The sequence below is a fragment of the Eschrichtius robustus genome, chromosome 15 (genome assembly GCF_028021215.1).
Source record: "Eschrichtius robustus isolate mEscRob2 chromosome 15, mEscRob2.pri, whole genome shotgun sequence".
Classification (NCBI taxonomy): domain Eukaryota; kingdom Metazoa; phylum Chordata; class Mammalia; order Artiodactyla; family Eschrichtiidae; genus Eschrichtius; species Eschrichtius robustus.
The window spans coordinates 87,290,962-87,303,684 of record NC_090838.1 but is presented as its reverse complement, the minus strand read 5'-3'; the positions used below and the strand labels follow the sequence as shown (position 1 = coordinate 87,303,684).

Genomic DNA, 12,723 nt, shown 5'->3' with positions numbered 1-12,723 from the left:
CATCTCCTAAGTGCCAGGCATGGTGCTTATATGTACAATTTTCAAATTTAGACTTTATACCACCCATTTTACAGATGTGGAGAGTGAGACTCAAACAGGTTAAATTATTTGCTCAAGATCTCATATTTAGTAACTGGTAGAAGCAGTATTTACACCCAAGTCTTCTCATTCAAATCCGGTGTACTTTCCACCATACCACACTGCCTGGTACATAGTGAAGGCTCAATAAATATTTGTTGGAGGAATAAGTGATGAGACTAGAGTGGGTTTCTGAACATCAGGGCTGGCTTTGTGCTCAAGCAACGTAAGTGGCCATGAATGCAACGTGACTTCAAGGGGTGCCCCAAGACATCAAGTTACTAGACTTTGCCTGCAATTCCCTAATTAGAAATGCATATTTGTCTCCTCCCCTCCCCTGCTCATCCATCTTAGAAATGCTACAAAGCAAGGCATTTTTCGTCGTTTATTCCTCTGTGTCTCAATTTCCTGGATCCATACCTACAAAGCAGTTTTTATAGTTAAAAGTCTAGGGGGTCCTTCCCAGTGGGAGTCTGGGGGAACCCTAAAGAATCAACCTATTTCACAGCTTCAGTTTCTTTCTACCTTATACACACATCGCAGTTTTAGGTATAAATCCAGTTCCAGATATGTCGCCCCAAATGCTAAAAATAAAATTGTCCCTTTTTCATCAATATTGGTGAACGAGGATAGCTATACTGTACACTTCTCAACTTTTACTATATTATAATTTGTTAGTGTCAGAAGTTTGAGGTAAAATTCCCCATTTATAAAGCCAAATTTTTCAAACCATCCCTGTAAAATTTCATTTAAATTTGCCACGAAAGCAAAGGAAAAAATCAGTATTAGAGAAGACCTGTGCATACCACACTGCTGGGAGCCTGCAGTAAACTATGTTCAAATTGACACGAATTCATATTTTAAAATATCCAGGACCTAACGTATTTTAAAAATGAAAATTTAATTAGGTATGATTTCCTGAACTAATAACATTACTGAATAAGGTCTACAAAATCAGAAAACGGTACTGGGGGAGGAAACCCACAAATGAGATTTCCCTGCAATGTAGCAATTACCCTGGATCCCAATATGTAAGCCAGGAAACAAGCCTTGCGTCAATTCTGCATTTCTTCTCATTCAATTTTGATATTCTCCTCCTTGTAGTTCATTGTAAATGGCAATCAGAGGGCAAAAACACAACATCATGTGGCTAATGTGGCCCCAAAGGAAAACAGCGCTTCCTCGGGTGGACGTGTGGAACCCAGTGGCCATGCAGCCTAAGAGGGAGTGTCAAAGAGACTGGGGTTTTCACCTCTGTAGGATTGAGAGACTTTGCAGTGATGATCTTGACACTGAATCAGAGCCTTAGAGAATACATAAAGGGACACTGCATTTGGGAAAGACCTTGATTTCCTCTCCCAGTAGTCTGGGCTGGGCTGCCGTGACTGACATGTCTGCTCTGTGGCTTGCATTTTAGCTCTCACTTCAGTGTGTACGTGGGTTTTTACTACCTTCTAAAAGAGATTTCCCTCAGTTTTACAAATGTACAATATTCATTTTATCCTGATTTTCTGTTTCATACGGAGACACTATTTAGTCTTTCTATAATTCTAAACTTTGGACAGTCTTCTGGGTCCTGTTCTACACACCAGCGTTTCTCAAAGTGTGGCTCCCAGATCAGCAGCTTCAGCATTATCTGGGGTTTGTTATAAATGCACTTTCCTGGGCCCGGCCTGAAACCCAGTGACTCACGCACACTAAAGGTTAGGAGCCACTACTACAGATCATTATCCTTCCACTACGAGCCAGAGTCAGGCATCTTGAGAAGCTGTATTCCTTTCAGACCCATTGTCACAATGGAACTACACCTTTCAAAAGTTTACAGTATAGACCCTCACCACGCTATAACCCCTCAGAGAATATAATTTTATGTTTACTGGAAATCCAGTAAATGCTGGCTGGTAGCCACTTGAATAATGTAGCTCCAATACAGTGACGGTACAAGAGGACCATAGAAATGCCTCCTTTGGGGCATATTCACCAGCAGTTTCTCTCTTCCATTCAATGCGGGGAAACAAAGGGCTTCTTTTTTGACACAATGCCTGAATGTCTATAAGCACAGCTCCTGGCTTATGTGTAATTATTGTCTAATTCACTTATATCTAGAAGCCATTCTCAGACTTGAGCTCCACTCCCACAAGTAGCATTCAGAAAAGTGTAAGGCAGGGAACAGAGGGGCATCCTTCTTCAAAGGCAGCATTCATGCTGCCTTTCAACCTTGGTCCTGCCCTGGGTCCAGCCCTGGTCCTAGATGCCCCCTCCCAGGGCATCCCCGTCTAGGGGTTCACTTCACTTACCGCACTGGTCTGCACCGACTCGTTCTCTGGTTTGGCTTTTATATCAACAACTCCATCAGCATGGCGGAAGGAGCAGTCAGCAATGACATCATAAAATGACAGCTTCTGGGATTTCAAACCATATTTCTGTAGCCACTTCTCAGAGTCCCAGGCGTCCTCTGGATTCGACTCATTTTCGGCAGAGGTTGCTCCTAATTGTAGTTTTGGAATCACAATTCATCAGCCGTTCACATGACACAAGACTTTCATATGTCATCCTCAACTTAATATTTTAAAGAAACATGTTCTCTGTTAGCTCACATTCTTTTCAGGAAGCATGCTTTCCAAAGCAGGACTGGCAGAGAATTGGTTCACAAGACTGGAAGGCAGGAATCTGCTACTTTTCATTTCACTTCCTCTGCTACCTAAGTTGACTGGACCCATGCAGAGGGGGAGGTGGCTGATAGGCAAGGCAGGAGAGCATTAACCGTAGGGTCAGAAGCTCTGGGTTCAGGTCCTGACCCCGTTACTTACTAGCTTGGGCAAGTTGCTCAAACTTGGGCGAGTCACCCCGTTTAACCTCTCTGAGCTTCGGTGGAATTCTTCACCTGCAGATAGCATCTGCTTGGCCTTCCTAAGGGTGTCGAAGTGATTCAATATGAAAAGTTGTCAAAGTGCGTTGTAACGAGGGGGGAGGGGAATCAGGGACAGGAGCTCCCCTGTTAACTTGGTGAATTTATCCTGATTCAGAGCCTGGCTCTCAACTCTGCAGGCTCAAGAACCTCATGTCAGCTCAGGCGCCTGGAGCTGTATCTATGACTCACTTTAGGCTCACATGACCAATTACAGCAAGAAGGCCAATTGCCCAAATATCCCTAGCCTTAGGCGCATTCCCTTGGTGTTTTCCAAATCTTATCTGTACTCTCTAAGTGGGAGGAGGTGTTATGTTACCTGAGCAGAACACCGGAGAAGCCAGCTTATCATACAAACAGCAAAGTATCTATCCGTGTGGCTCAAAACCCCTATGGCCACCTAAGGGAGAGCGGGGTATCTGAGGGTGGGCACAGAGGAGGCATGGTGTCTGGAGCTGGCCCGTGAGAGCTGACTGTGCCCCTTTCCCTCCCGACTCCAGGCTCAGTGGTAGCGCATGGTGAAATTGACCATGCCTCCGGGAGCATTTACAAAATCTGAAAATCAGCAGATGCTACAAATGAGGGCTTTCTTATTCCAGAGAGTGGTTGATAACATTCGTCTGCATGCCCCTGGAAGGAAGGCAGAAAGGACCCTGAGCTCTTAGCCCCAGTGGGACCAGTAGAGCCTTAGGAGAACCGGGAGAAGGTGCTGTGCAGAGAGGTGGTTTTTAAAACGGGTACTACCACGTATTAGGTCCACCAGCCCTACAGAGTTTATTTTCACTTGGATCAGTGGTTCTCAACCCTGCACACTGGAATCCTCTGAGAAGTTTTAAAATATACTGATGCCTGGGCCCCATGCATTAGATTCTGTTTTAACTGATCTGGACACTGAGATTTTTCAAAGTTGCCTAGGTGATTATACTGTGCAGCCAAGCACTAGGGTAAGATGAAAAGAGCTTTCTAAATTATGATTTGGTGATCCCTCCATTTATGCTTCTATCAGACAGATTCAAGTTAAATCATACTTTTAATTAAAAAGTAGCACTCACTGTTGGGGAAACAAAAATATTACCCATAGTTATCCATTACTATATTTAAGGGGATATATAATCAGAATAATATTTGAAGAAATAAAACACTTGAGAGCCAATTATTTCTCAATAATACGTAAAGGATCTGTCCATTAATGTTACATATGTCCTCAAATTTTAATAGAACAGCTTTTAAATAACGCACTCTGAAACCTACTGGAGCTGGAACTTCTCAAAGAAGCTTGATTTTGGCTTTTGAACTTTAAACCAATCTGGCATCAAAAGCCCCTTTGGGCACCATCCCCGATGTCAGCAGTTGGTTTCTACATGATTCACAAAGTGTCTTTTCAATCTGCACAGGGGACTGAAATCAGAGGTTTCCCAGAGCTTCTGATCCCAAGGTTCTCCTGCAAGTTCTCCTGCATCGCAGGGAAACAGCAAAAGGAAATTGGAGGCATTTTTGTCAGTGGGGTCAGCCTCCTTGGAGAAACCCTTTGGGTGACTATTTTTCCTCAATTATTGTTGATTACATTCTAAGCCTTTGTCTCCTCTTTACTCCTACTTTATTCTCCTCCCTCCTTTATGATCAATAGGTGTAGTAGGAAATAAACTTTTCATTCAATTATTTCCATAGCAATACACACACCTATCACATGCTCTGCTCTGTTTTGGGTTGCTTTCTTTTAAAAAGACAAGAGCCTTTTATCAATTATAAATTCAAGCCAATCATAAAAGAATTTCCTAAAAACACATCAAACAAATTCTAAGAAGGGATTTTTAAAGAGCCAGAGACCAATTTTTGACTGTAGCTTCACCCAGGACCAGGCAGTGCAGTCACCCTGAGGGTATGATTCAGGCTCCCAATTACCCTCTGAAAAGGGGTTGGAGGAAGACCCCAAGGCAACTTGAACTTCACAAAGGAAAGAAGGGGCAGCCAAGCATACAAAACCAAAGAGCCTAGGTGCCCCAAAGCTGAAGAAAGGAGAGAAAGGGTGAAATCTTTTCACTTTCAGTGCTAATTACACCACCCCCATCTGAGCCTCATTTTCCCAGGGAGAGGAGAGGAGTGGCAAGGGAGTCATCCATTCATTAGAGTCACTCACTAAGGGGTCCTTCCCATTCCCCTGCAGTTATCTTAATTAAAAGTGCTACATAAATTCTCACCTATGGAGCCAAGGATAATACCTTCATTTATGATAGAGATGTGGTCTCACAATGCATCCTAGATTCTCTCTAATCCATGGGCAGATCACATCCATGTCACAGGATAACTTACCTGCCACCCGGCCCCTGTCCTACTTATCAATCTCAGAACATCTTTCAACAAGTAAGACCTACCCGCCAGTGCTTTCGAAACATCACAGCTACAGCCAGGGCCACAGCAAAAAGACAAACTGGACACATTCCACCAGTGCCCACTCCTCCCCTGGAGGCTCACAGCCATCAAGGACTTAAAGCCACCGTAATTACCCTCCCCTTGGTGATGGTTAATCTTATGTGTCAACTTGGCCGGGCCACACTACCCAGATATCTGACGAATATTATTCTAGATGTTTCTATGAAGGTATTTTAAAAGTGAGATTAATATTTAAATTAGCAGACTTTGAGTAAAGCAGATAATCCTCCATATTGTGAGTGGGCATCTCCATTCAATTGAGGCCTTAGTAGAAGACGGACTGACGTCCCCTGAGGAAGAGGGAATTCTGCTTTTAGACCCAAACTGCAATACCAGCTCTTCCCTGGGTCTCCAGCCTGCTGGCCTGCCCTGCAGATTTTGGACATGCTGGCTTCCACAGTCATGTGAGCTAACTCCTTAAATCTCTCTATATACACACATATATACATACACATGCACACACACACACACTTATATATACACATATCCTATTGGTTTTGTGTCTCTGAAGAACCGTGACTAAGAGGCCCATCCTCCTCCACTGAAAGTTACTTGTCCGGCACCTCATTCCTGCCATGGTCCATGTGCCTTTCAAGGGAACAGTCAGCTAATGACTAAACTACAGCTCTAGATCTGGAACCAACCTCACAGAGCATCAAGTTCAATGTTTCCCACAGTGTGTTCCACAGACTCTACTTCTACAGCATGTCAGTGGCTATTACTCAGAAAGAGGATTCCTTAGCAAAAAGTTTGCAGAGCTTGAAAATAAACAGTTTCAACAGGCTTTTCAATGAAGGACTTGTCTAAGCCTTTGTTGTAGGACTCAGCAGTGGGTCTCACCATGAGCAGAGGCATGAATAGTATTTCCTAAAGGCATTTAGTCTAGGTCCTTTCTCCAAAGAGCATTTTGTAGGGCTTTTATTTGATAGATCACAGCTTGGTACACACTGTCCAACATCCCTGTTATCACAAGTGTCATGAGACAGTAAACCAACAGCAAGCAAGCAAGAGAAAAGGAAAGAGAAAGAGAGAGGAAAGAAGGAAGGAAGGGAGGGAGGGAGGGAGGGAAGGAGGGAAGGAAGGAAGGAGGGAAACAGAAGAGAAGAGAAGGAAAGAGAGAGAGGGAGGGAGGAAGAATTAAGGACAGCTGGGAAGGGAGACAGAGGAAGGAGAAAGGGGACAACTGTCAGGGAAAGAAATCCGGACACTCCTGCTGGTGAGATGGGTGAGATTTCAACAGGCTCAGCAGGCAGCAGCCGGTAGGACTGAGGGTTCTCTGAAGGTGGGATGATGAGGCCCACCTGGGTCGGGCACCCAGGAGACAGGTGTTGACAGCGTGGCTCAGGAGAGTAGACTGTCTCCGGGCAGTTACGCACTTGGTTCACTGCACTTGCTGACGGACTGATATTTTCTGTTCATCTACACTTGTTAAAGCACTGAGGGCTGCGCATGTTTGCCTGGCACTGGGAGGGGAGCCAAGCCAGGGGGAGGAGGAGATGGAGGGGCAGAGAAAGGTACCCACTGATATTCTGCACAACTGATTCACTTGGCAGATTGGGGTAAAGGTTCTCTGGAGTGCCCCAGGGGTTGCACACACGAGGACAGGGGTACAAGGAGATGCAGTGACGTGCCTGAAGTCACATCTCTAATATGTGCCTGAGTCCAAACTGGCAGCTACAGAGTCTGCCCCAAGCGGACTGTTGAATAATCTTGGGAATGACGATTAGCGTGTGCAACCATTATGTTCATGGGAGATTGGGAAAGAATCTTGATGAATTCTAGGCCCTTTCTCCCCTGAAAATGATTTTTACTTCCTACTTGTAATGCTTGTAAAAATCAAAGTAGAATCTCTGTTGAAAAGAAGGGTTCCATGGTTTATGCAACTTGTCTATAAACCAGCAGAAAAACGATCCCAACCCTGAGTTCTCTAACTCCTATAATCTTCAGGGGGTGTAAGCAGGAGGGGAAGGAAGTTAAATGAACAAAGAGGCAAAAAAGAAGCAGATGTAAAAGTAAAGAACATAAAGCACGGATAATGGATAGGATGTGGGAGAGGAGCTAATGCCTCTCAATGATATCGTTCTGTTTTCTAATTTTTTTTCTTCTGCCTCGTGATTCTGAAAGAAGGAAGCTTAAAAAAAATTACAAGTAGGCTGTGGATGAGGCAGCTGCAGGAAGAATGTTTACTTTCTGATGATACCTGCAACTAGACACTGAGAGATAAGGAGCAATAGCTCATGACAAACCTGCATGAAGGCTAAGAAGAACCCACCAGTAGAGCACAGACTCCAAGAGAAGAATTTCGAAAGCCACACATTTCATGTGTCTATGTCTAAAATGACATTGAAAATAAATTGAAAATAGTTGAGGATCAGGCCACAGGCAACAAATTATACCAAAGGCAACTATTTCTTTAAAAGACAGCATGACACGGCAAGAGAAACACAGACCAATTCAAGATGTTTGGTATAAAGTGGAAAAATCAAGATTAAGAAATGAGAAAAGGATTAATGGAGTTTGGGAATTTAAGGTTAAGAACCTGAAATTCTTGCGGTAGTGAGAATGGCAACTCTTAGAGTGGGAATACTAGAATTAAACCAAGACAGAGATCTGAATCTGCTTCCCTTGGGAAATTAAAATATTTGCCACTTTTTTGATCTTGCATCAACAGAGAACATGTTTTGTATTATTTTAATCCTTTTAAATTTATTGAGACTCATTTTATGGTCCACCATATGGTCTCTTCTGGAGAATAATCTGGATGCATTTGAGAAGAATGTGTATTATACTGCTGTTGCCTGGAACAGATATCTATTAAGTCTAGTTGATTTATTGTGTTGTTAAAGTTTTCTATTGATCTTCTGCCTGATTATTCCATTCATATTTTTTTTTTTTTTTTTTTTTTTTTTTTTTGCCACCTTGCAGCATGTGGGATCTTAGCTCCCTGACCAGGGATCGAACTCGTGCCCCCTGCAATGGAAGCACGGAGCCTTAACCACTGGACCACCAGGGAAGTCCCTCCATTCGTTATTGAAAGTAGGATACTGAAGTCTTCAACTATTATTGTTGAACTATTTCTCCTTTCAATTTGCCAGTTTTTGCTTAAAGATCTGCTGTTAGGTGCATATATGTTTACAATTATAATACCTTCTTGGTAAGTTGACCCTTCTATTATTACCAGATGTCTCTTTGTAAAAATTTTTTGTTTTATTATCTATTTTGTCCACAATTAGCATAGCCACTCCAGCTCTTTGACTGTTACTATTTGCATGTCTTTTTCCATCCTTGACTTTGATCCTATTTGTATCTTTCAATCTAAAGTGTGTATTTTGTAGACAGCATACGGTTGGAACATGTTTTTTTTAAAAATCCATCCTGTTTATCTCTGCTGTTTAACTGAAGTGTATAATTCATTTTTATGTAATATAGTAAATGATACGGTAGGATTCACATCTGCCATTTTGCTATTTGTTTTCTATATGTCTTAAATCTTTTTTGTTCCTCTATTCTTCTATTACTGCCTTTTGTGTCAAAAAAGATATTTTCTAGTATACTATTTTAATTCCCTTGGCATTTCTTTTACTAAATTTTTTTGAGTTATATTTTTAGTGGCCGCCCTCAGGACTACACTTAACATCTTAACTTACCACAATCTAGTTCGGATAAATGCCAAATTAATCTCAATAGGTACACAAAAGCTTTGCACCTATATAGCTCCATTCTCTCCCCACTCCTTGTGCTGTTATTCTCGTATAAATTATATCTTTATACATTATGTGCCCATCAACACATATTTATAATTATTGCTATGTGCAGTTATCTTTAAAATCAAATAGGAGAATAAGTTCAAACAAAAGCTACATTTATACTGTCTTTTATATTTACCCATGTAGTTATCTTTATAATGTGGATTCAAGTTACTCTCTAATACCCTTTCATTTCATCCTTAAAGACTTTCTTTATTATTTTTTATAAGGCAAGTTTTCTAGCAATGAAATCTCTCAGTTTCTGTTTATCTTGAATGTGTTAATTTCTCCTCCTTTTGATGGATAATTTTCCCAGATATAGTATTCTTGATTGACAGACCTTTTCTTTCACCACTTTGAATATTTCATCCCACTGCCTCTGGCCTCTACGGTGTCTGATGAGAAATCAGTTGTTAATTGTACTGAGGATCACTTGCATGTGATGAGTCACTTGTCTCTTGATGCTTTCAGGAGTCACTTTTAGGGCCTGGTGCTTTCTGTTGTGGACAGTTGTTTGCTATTGATTCAATTTCTTTAACAGATATAGGCCTATTAAGATTGTTTGTTTCTTCTTGTGGGAGATTTGACAGATTGTGCCTTTCAAGGAATTGGTCCATTTCATCCAGGTTATTAATTTTGTAGGCACAGAGTTGTTCACAATATTCCTTTATTATTCTCTTAATATGGGATCCCTAGTGATGTTTTCTCTTTCATCTCTGATATTTGCAATTTGTGTGTTTTCTCTTTCATTCTTATCTAGCCTGACTAGAAGCTTATTGATTTTATGGATCTTTTCAAAGAATCAGAACCAGCTTTTGATTTTGTTGATTTTCTTTACAGATTTTGTCTTCAACTTCATTAATATCTGCTCCAATTTTTATTTTTTTCTTCTGTGTACTTTGCATTTAATTTGCTCCTCTTTTTCTAGTTTCCTAAGGTGGAAGCTTATTGACTTTGGATCTGTCTTCTCTTTTAATTTAATTGCACTCAATGCTATAAATTTCCCTCTCAGCACTGCTTTTGCTGCATCCCACAAATCTTGATAAGTTGAATTTTTATTTTCATTTAACACAGTCACTTTCTAACAACATGATTCTAGCTTTGACATTTCATCATATCTTGTATTACATTCCAATAACCTTCCTGAATTAAATGCATCACATCTACAGAATCCTAATGAAGTAATTCTTCTCCCACATTTTGGGGGGATTTTTTCAGTGAGAGCCTTAACACTGATTTGTGGAAGCATTACATGCTACTCTTATGCAGATGTTTTTATGTTTGTGTTTTTTGTCTGGAAAATACAGAGCTCACTACCCATGAGAAAACGTATGCTTGAGTTAAACAAAATACTGGCCCTTTCTAGCACTCTCACTTGCTGCTTATTAATCAGCTTCGTCAATATTCATCTAGGAGCTTAGCTTTGACACCTATACCTTCTTTAACCCTAAGTCCTGCCAGGTTCAATATTTGAATTCTCCCTCAGATCTGCCCACTTAGCATCATCTTCACATACTATCACCCTAGTCCGATATTCTTTCATTTCTTGTCTATACTAACATCCTAACTCTCTTCCCTCATCCTCACTTGGTCCCTCCCCTCCAATCTTTTCCCACACAATAGTCAAAGTGGTTTTTTTCTGAAAGCAAATCTGACCTTATCATTCCCTTGCTTAAAAGCTTCCACTGGGTTCCCATTGGTCTGAAATTATGAACTGACTTCTCATGCCATGGACTCCAGACCCAGCATGGTCTGGTCCTTACGTACTTTTCCAGACTCATCACAGGCCAACTGCTAACTTGAATTCTGAGCTCTGGCCACACTCGTCTTTTCCAGCTCTACTAAAGTGCCATGCTCCTTCCTGCCTCAGGACCTTTGCATGCGCTATTCTGTTGCCTAGCATAAATTCTTCCCTTACTCCCACCCTTCATCTCATTAACTCACCCCCTCAACCCTCAGATATCAGGTCCAATGTCATTTCCTCAGCGAGGCTTTCCTTTACCCCAGAAACCTCAGGAGCTCACACCTTTCCTTAGTCACACTACCTCAGGTGGGAATTACACTTCCATGTGCTCCTGATTTTCTACCCTTCCTGAACAAGAAATGGTACAAGATCCTGCTTTATTAGGGGCCATTCCATGTCTGTTTTTCGTCATTATACTCACTGTCTAGCACAGAGCTACGTATAGTGAGTATTCAATAAACAAAAGAATAAATAAATGGATCAAACTTTTTTATGCTATCATTACATTCTATGTGTCAGCACAGTTTTAAGTGTTTTACATATATTTTCTCATTTAATTCTCACAACAGCGCATTGGGTAGGTATTATCATTATCCCAATTTTGCAAATAAGGAAACTGAGGCACAGATAATAAGTGTCTTGCCCAGGGTCACACAGGACTGGGCAGAGACAAGATTAATGTCTTTGTAACTCCAAACCTGTGTACTTCACCATCACCAATGACTACAGGGAAATCCGGCCAGTTATTTAACACAATGCCAATAAAAATGAGCATTTTCTCTTTCTCCACTTGTTAAAAAAAATGCTCAAAACTCCCGCAGAGCTCCTTGACGGAACTTCCTACAGAGCCTGAATGGACCTTTTGCCTTTTCCTTGTCTTTTGACATTGAGTTTGATATTCTGAACCAACCAAGTATGCAGAGTCCAATTTCGGCATCGCTACACAACATGATTAGACTAATTATCTCTAGCGAGTCATAAAATGTCTGTGAAGGTTACTGCAAATGCAGAGTTCCTGAAATGCTTTGAGCTGAAGCATCATCCAAAGAAGAGTAAAGTCTCTCTAACTTTGGACAAATTCTTGAACGTTTTGTGAGAAAGGCCATATTATTGTTTGAGAGCCATACCTGGCACCCACACAGACACATACACATACACATAGAATGCTCGGATATGCCAACACCAATGTCTCTGAACAGCTCAGCACTTCAGGAGAGATGCACAGCCTCCTGTGTTACCTTAGTAAGAGCTGTGTTAAGGTATAATTGATAACAATAAACCATATACATTTAAAATGTACAAACTGGTAAGTTTTGCCATATGCATGGTTAGGTTTATGCCAATCATTTTGCTATTTGTTGTCTATTGGCCCCATCTGTCCTTAATTCTCTCTCTTTTTTTCCTGAGTCAGCTTTTGGAGTGAGTATTTTCAAATCCAATTTATCTTGTTTGTTGGCTTGTTTTGTTATTTAGTGGTTATTTTAGTTTATAGTACACATTTTCAATGTATCATGGTCTAATTTCAATTGATATTGTATCACCCCACACATAGTATAAGAACCTTACAATAGCATATTTCCATTTCTCCCCTCCTGGATTTTTTTTTTTTTTTTTTTTGCAATGCAGTGGTTTGCTGTTTTTACAATTGTGGTAAAATACACATAACACAAAATTTATCATTGTAACCAGTTTTAGGTGGCATTAAGTACATTCACACTGTTGAATCACCATCACCACCATCCAACTCCAGAACTTTTACAGTATCCCAAACAGAAACTCTGTACTCATTAAATGACTCCCTCCATTCCCCAATCCTG

General features: G+C 41.0%; 1 protein-coding gene across 1 annotated transcript in view; it reads right to left on the bottom strand.

Annotated features, from left to right (window-relative positions):
• VWA3B (von Willebrand factor A domain containing 3B) overlaps positions 1 to 12,723 on the bottom strand; it is a 205,972-nt gene that overhangs the window by 111,435 nt on the left and 81,814 nt on the right. The window contains exon 8 of the mRNA XM_068564559.1: positions 2,376 to 2,563. Coding sequence (XP_068420660.1) covers positions 2,376 to 2,563 — 188 coding nt within the window. The remainder of the gene's footprint in view (positions 1 to 2,375; positions 2,564 to 12,723) is intronic.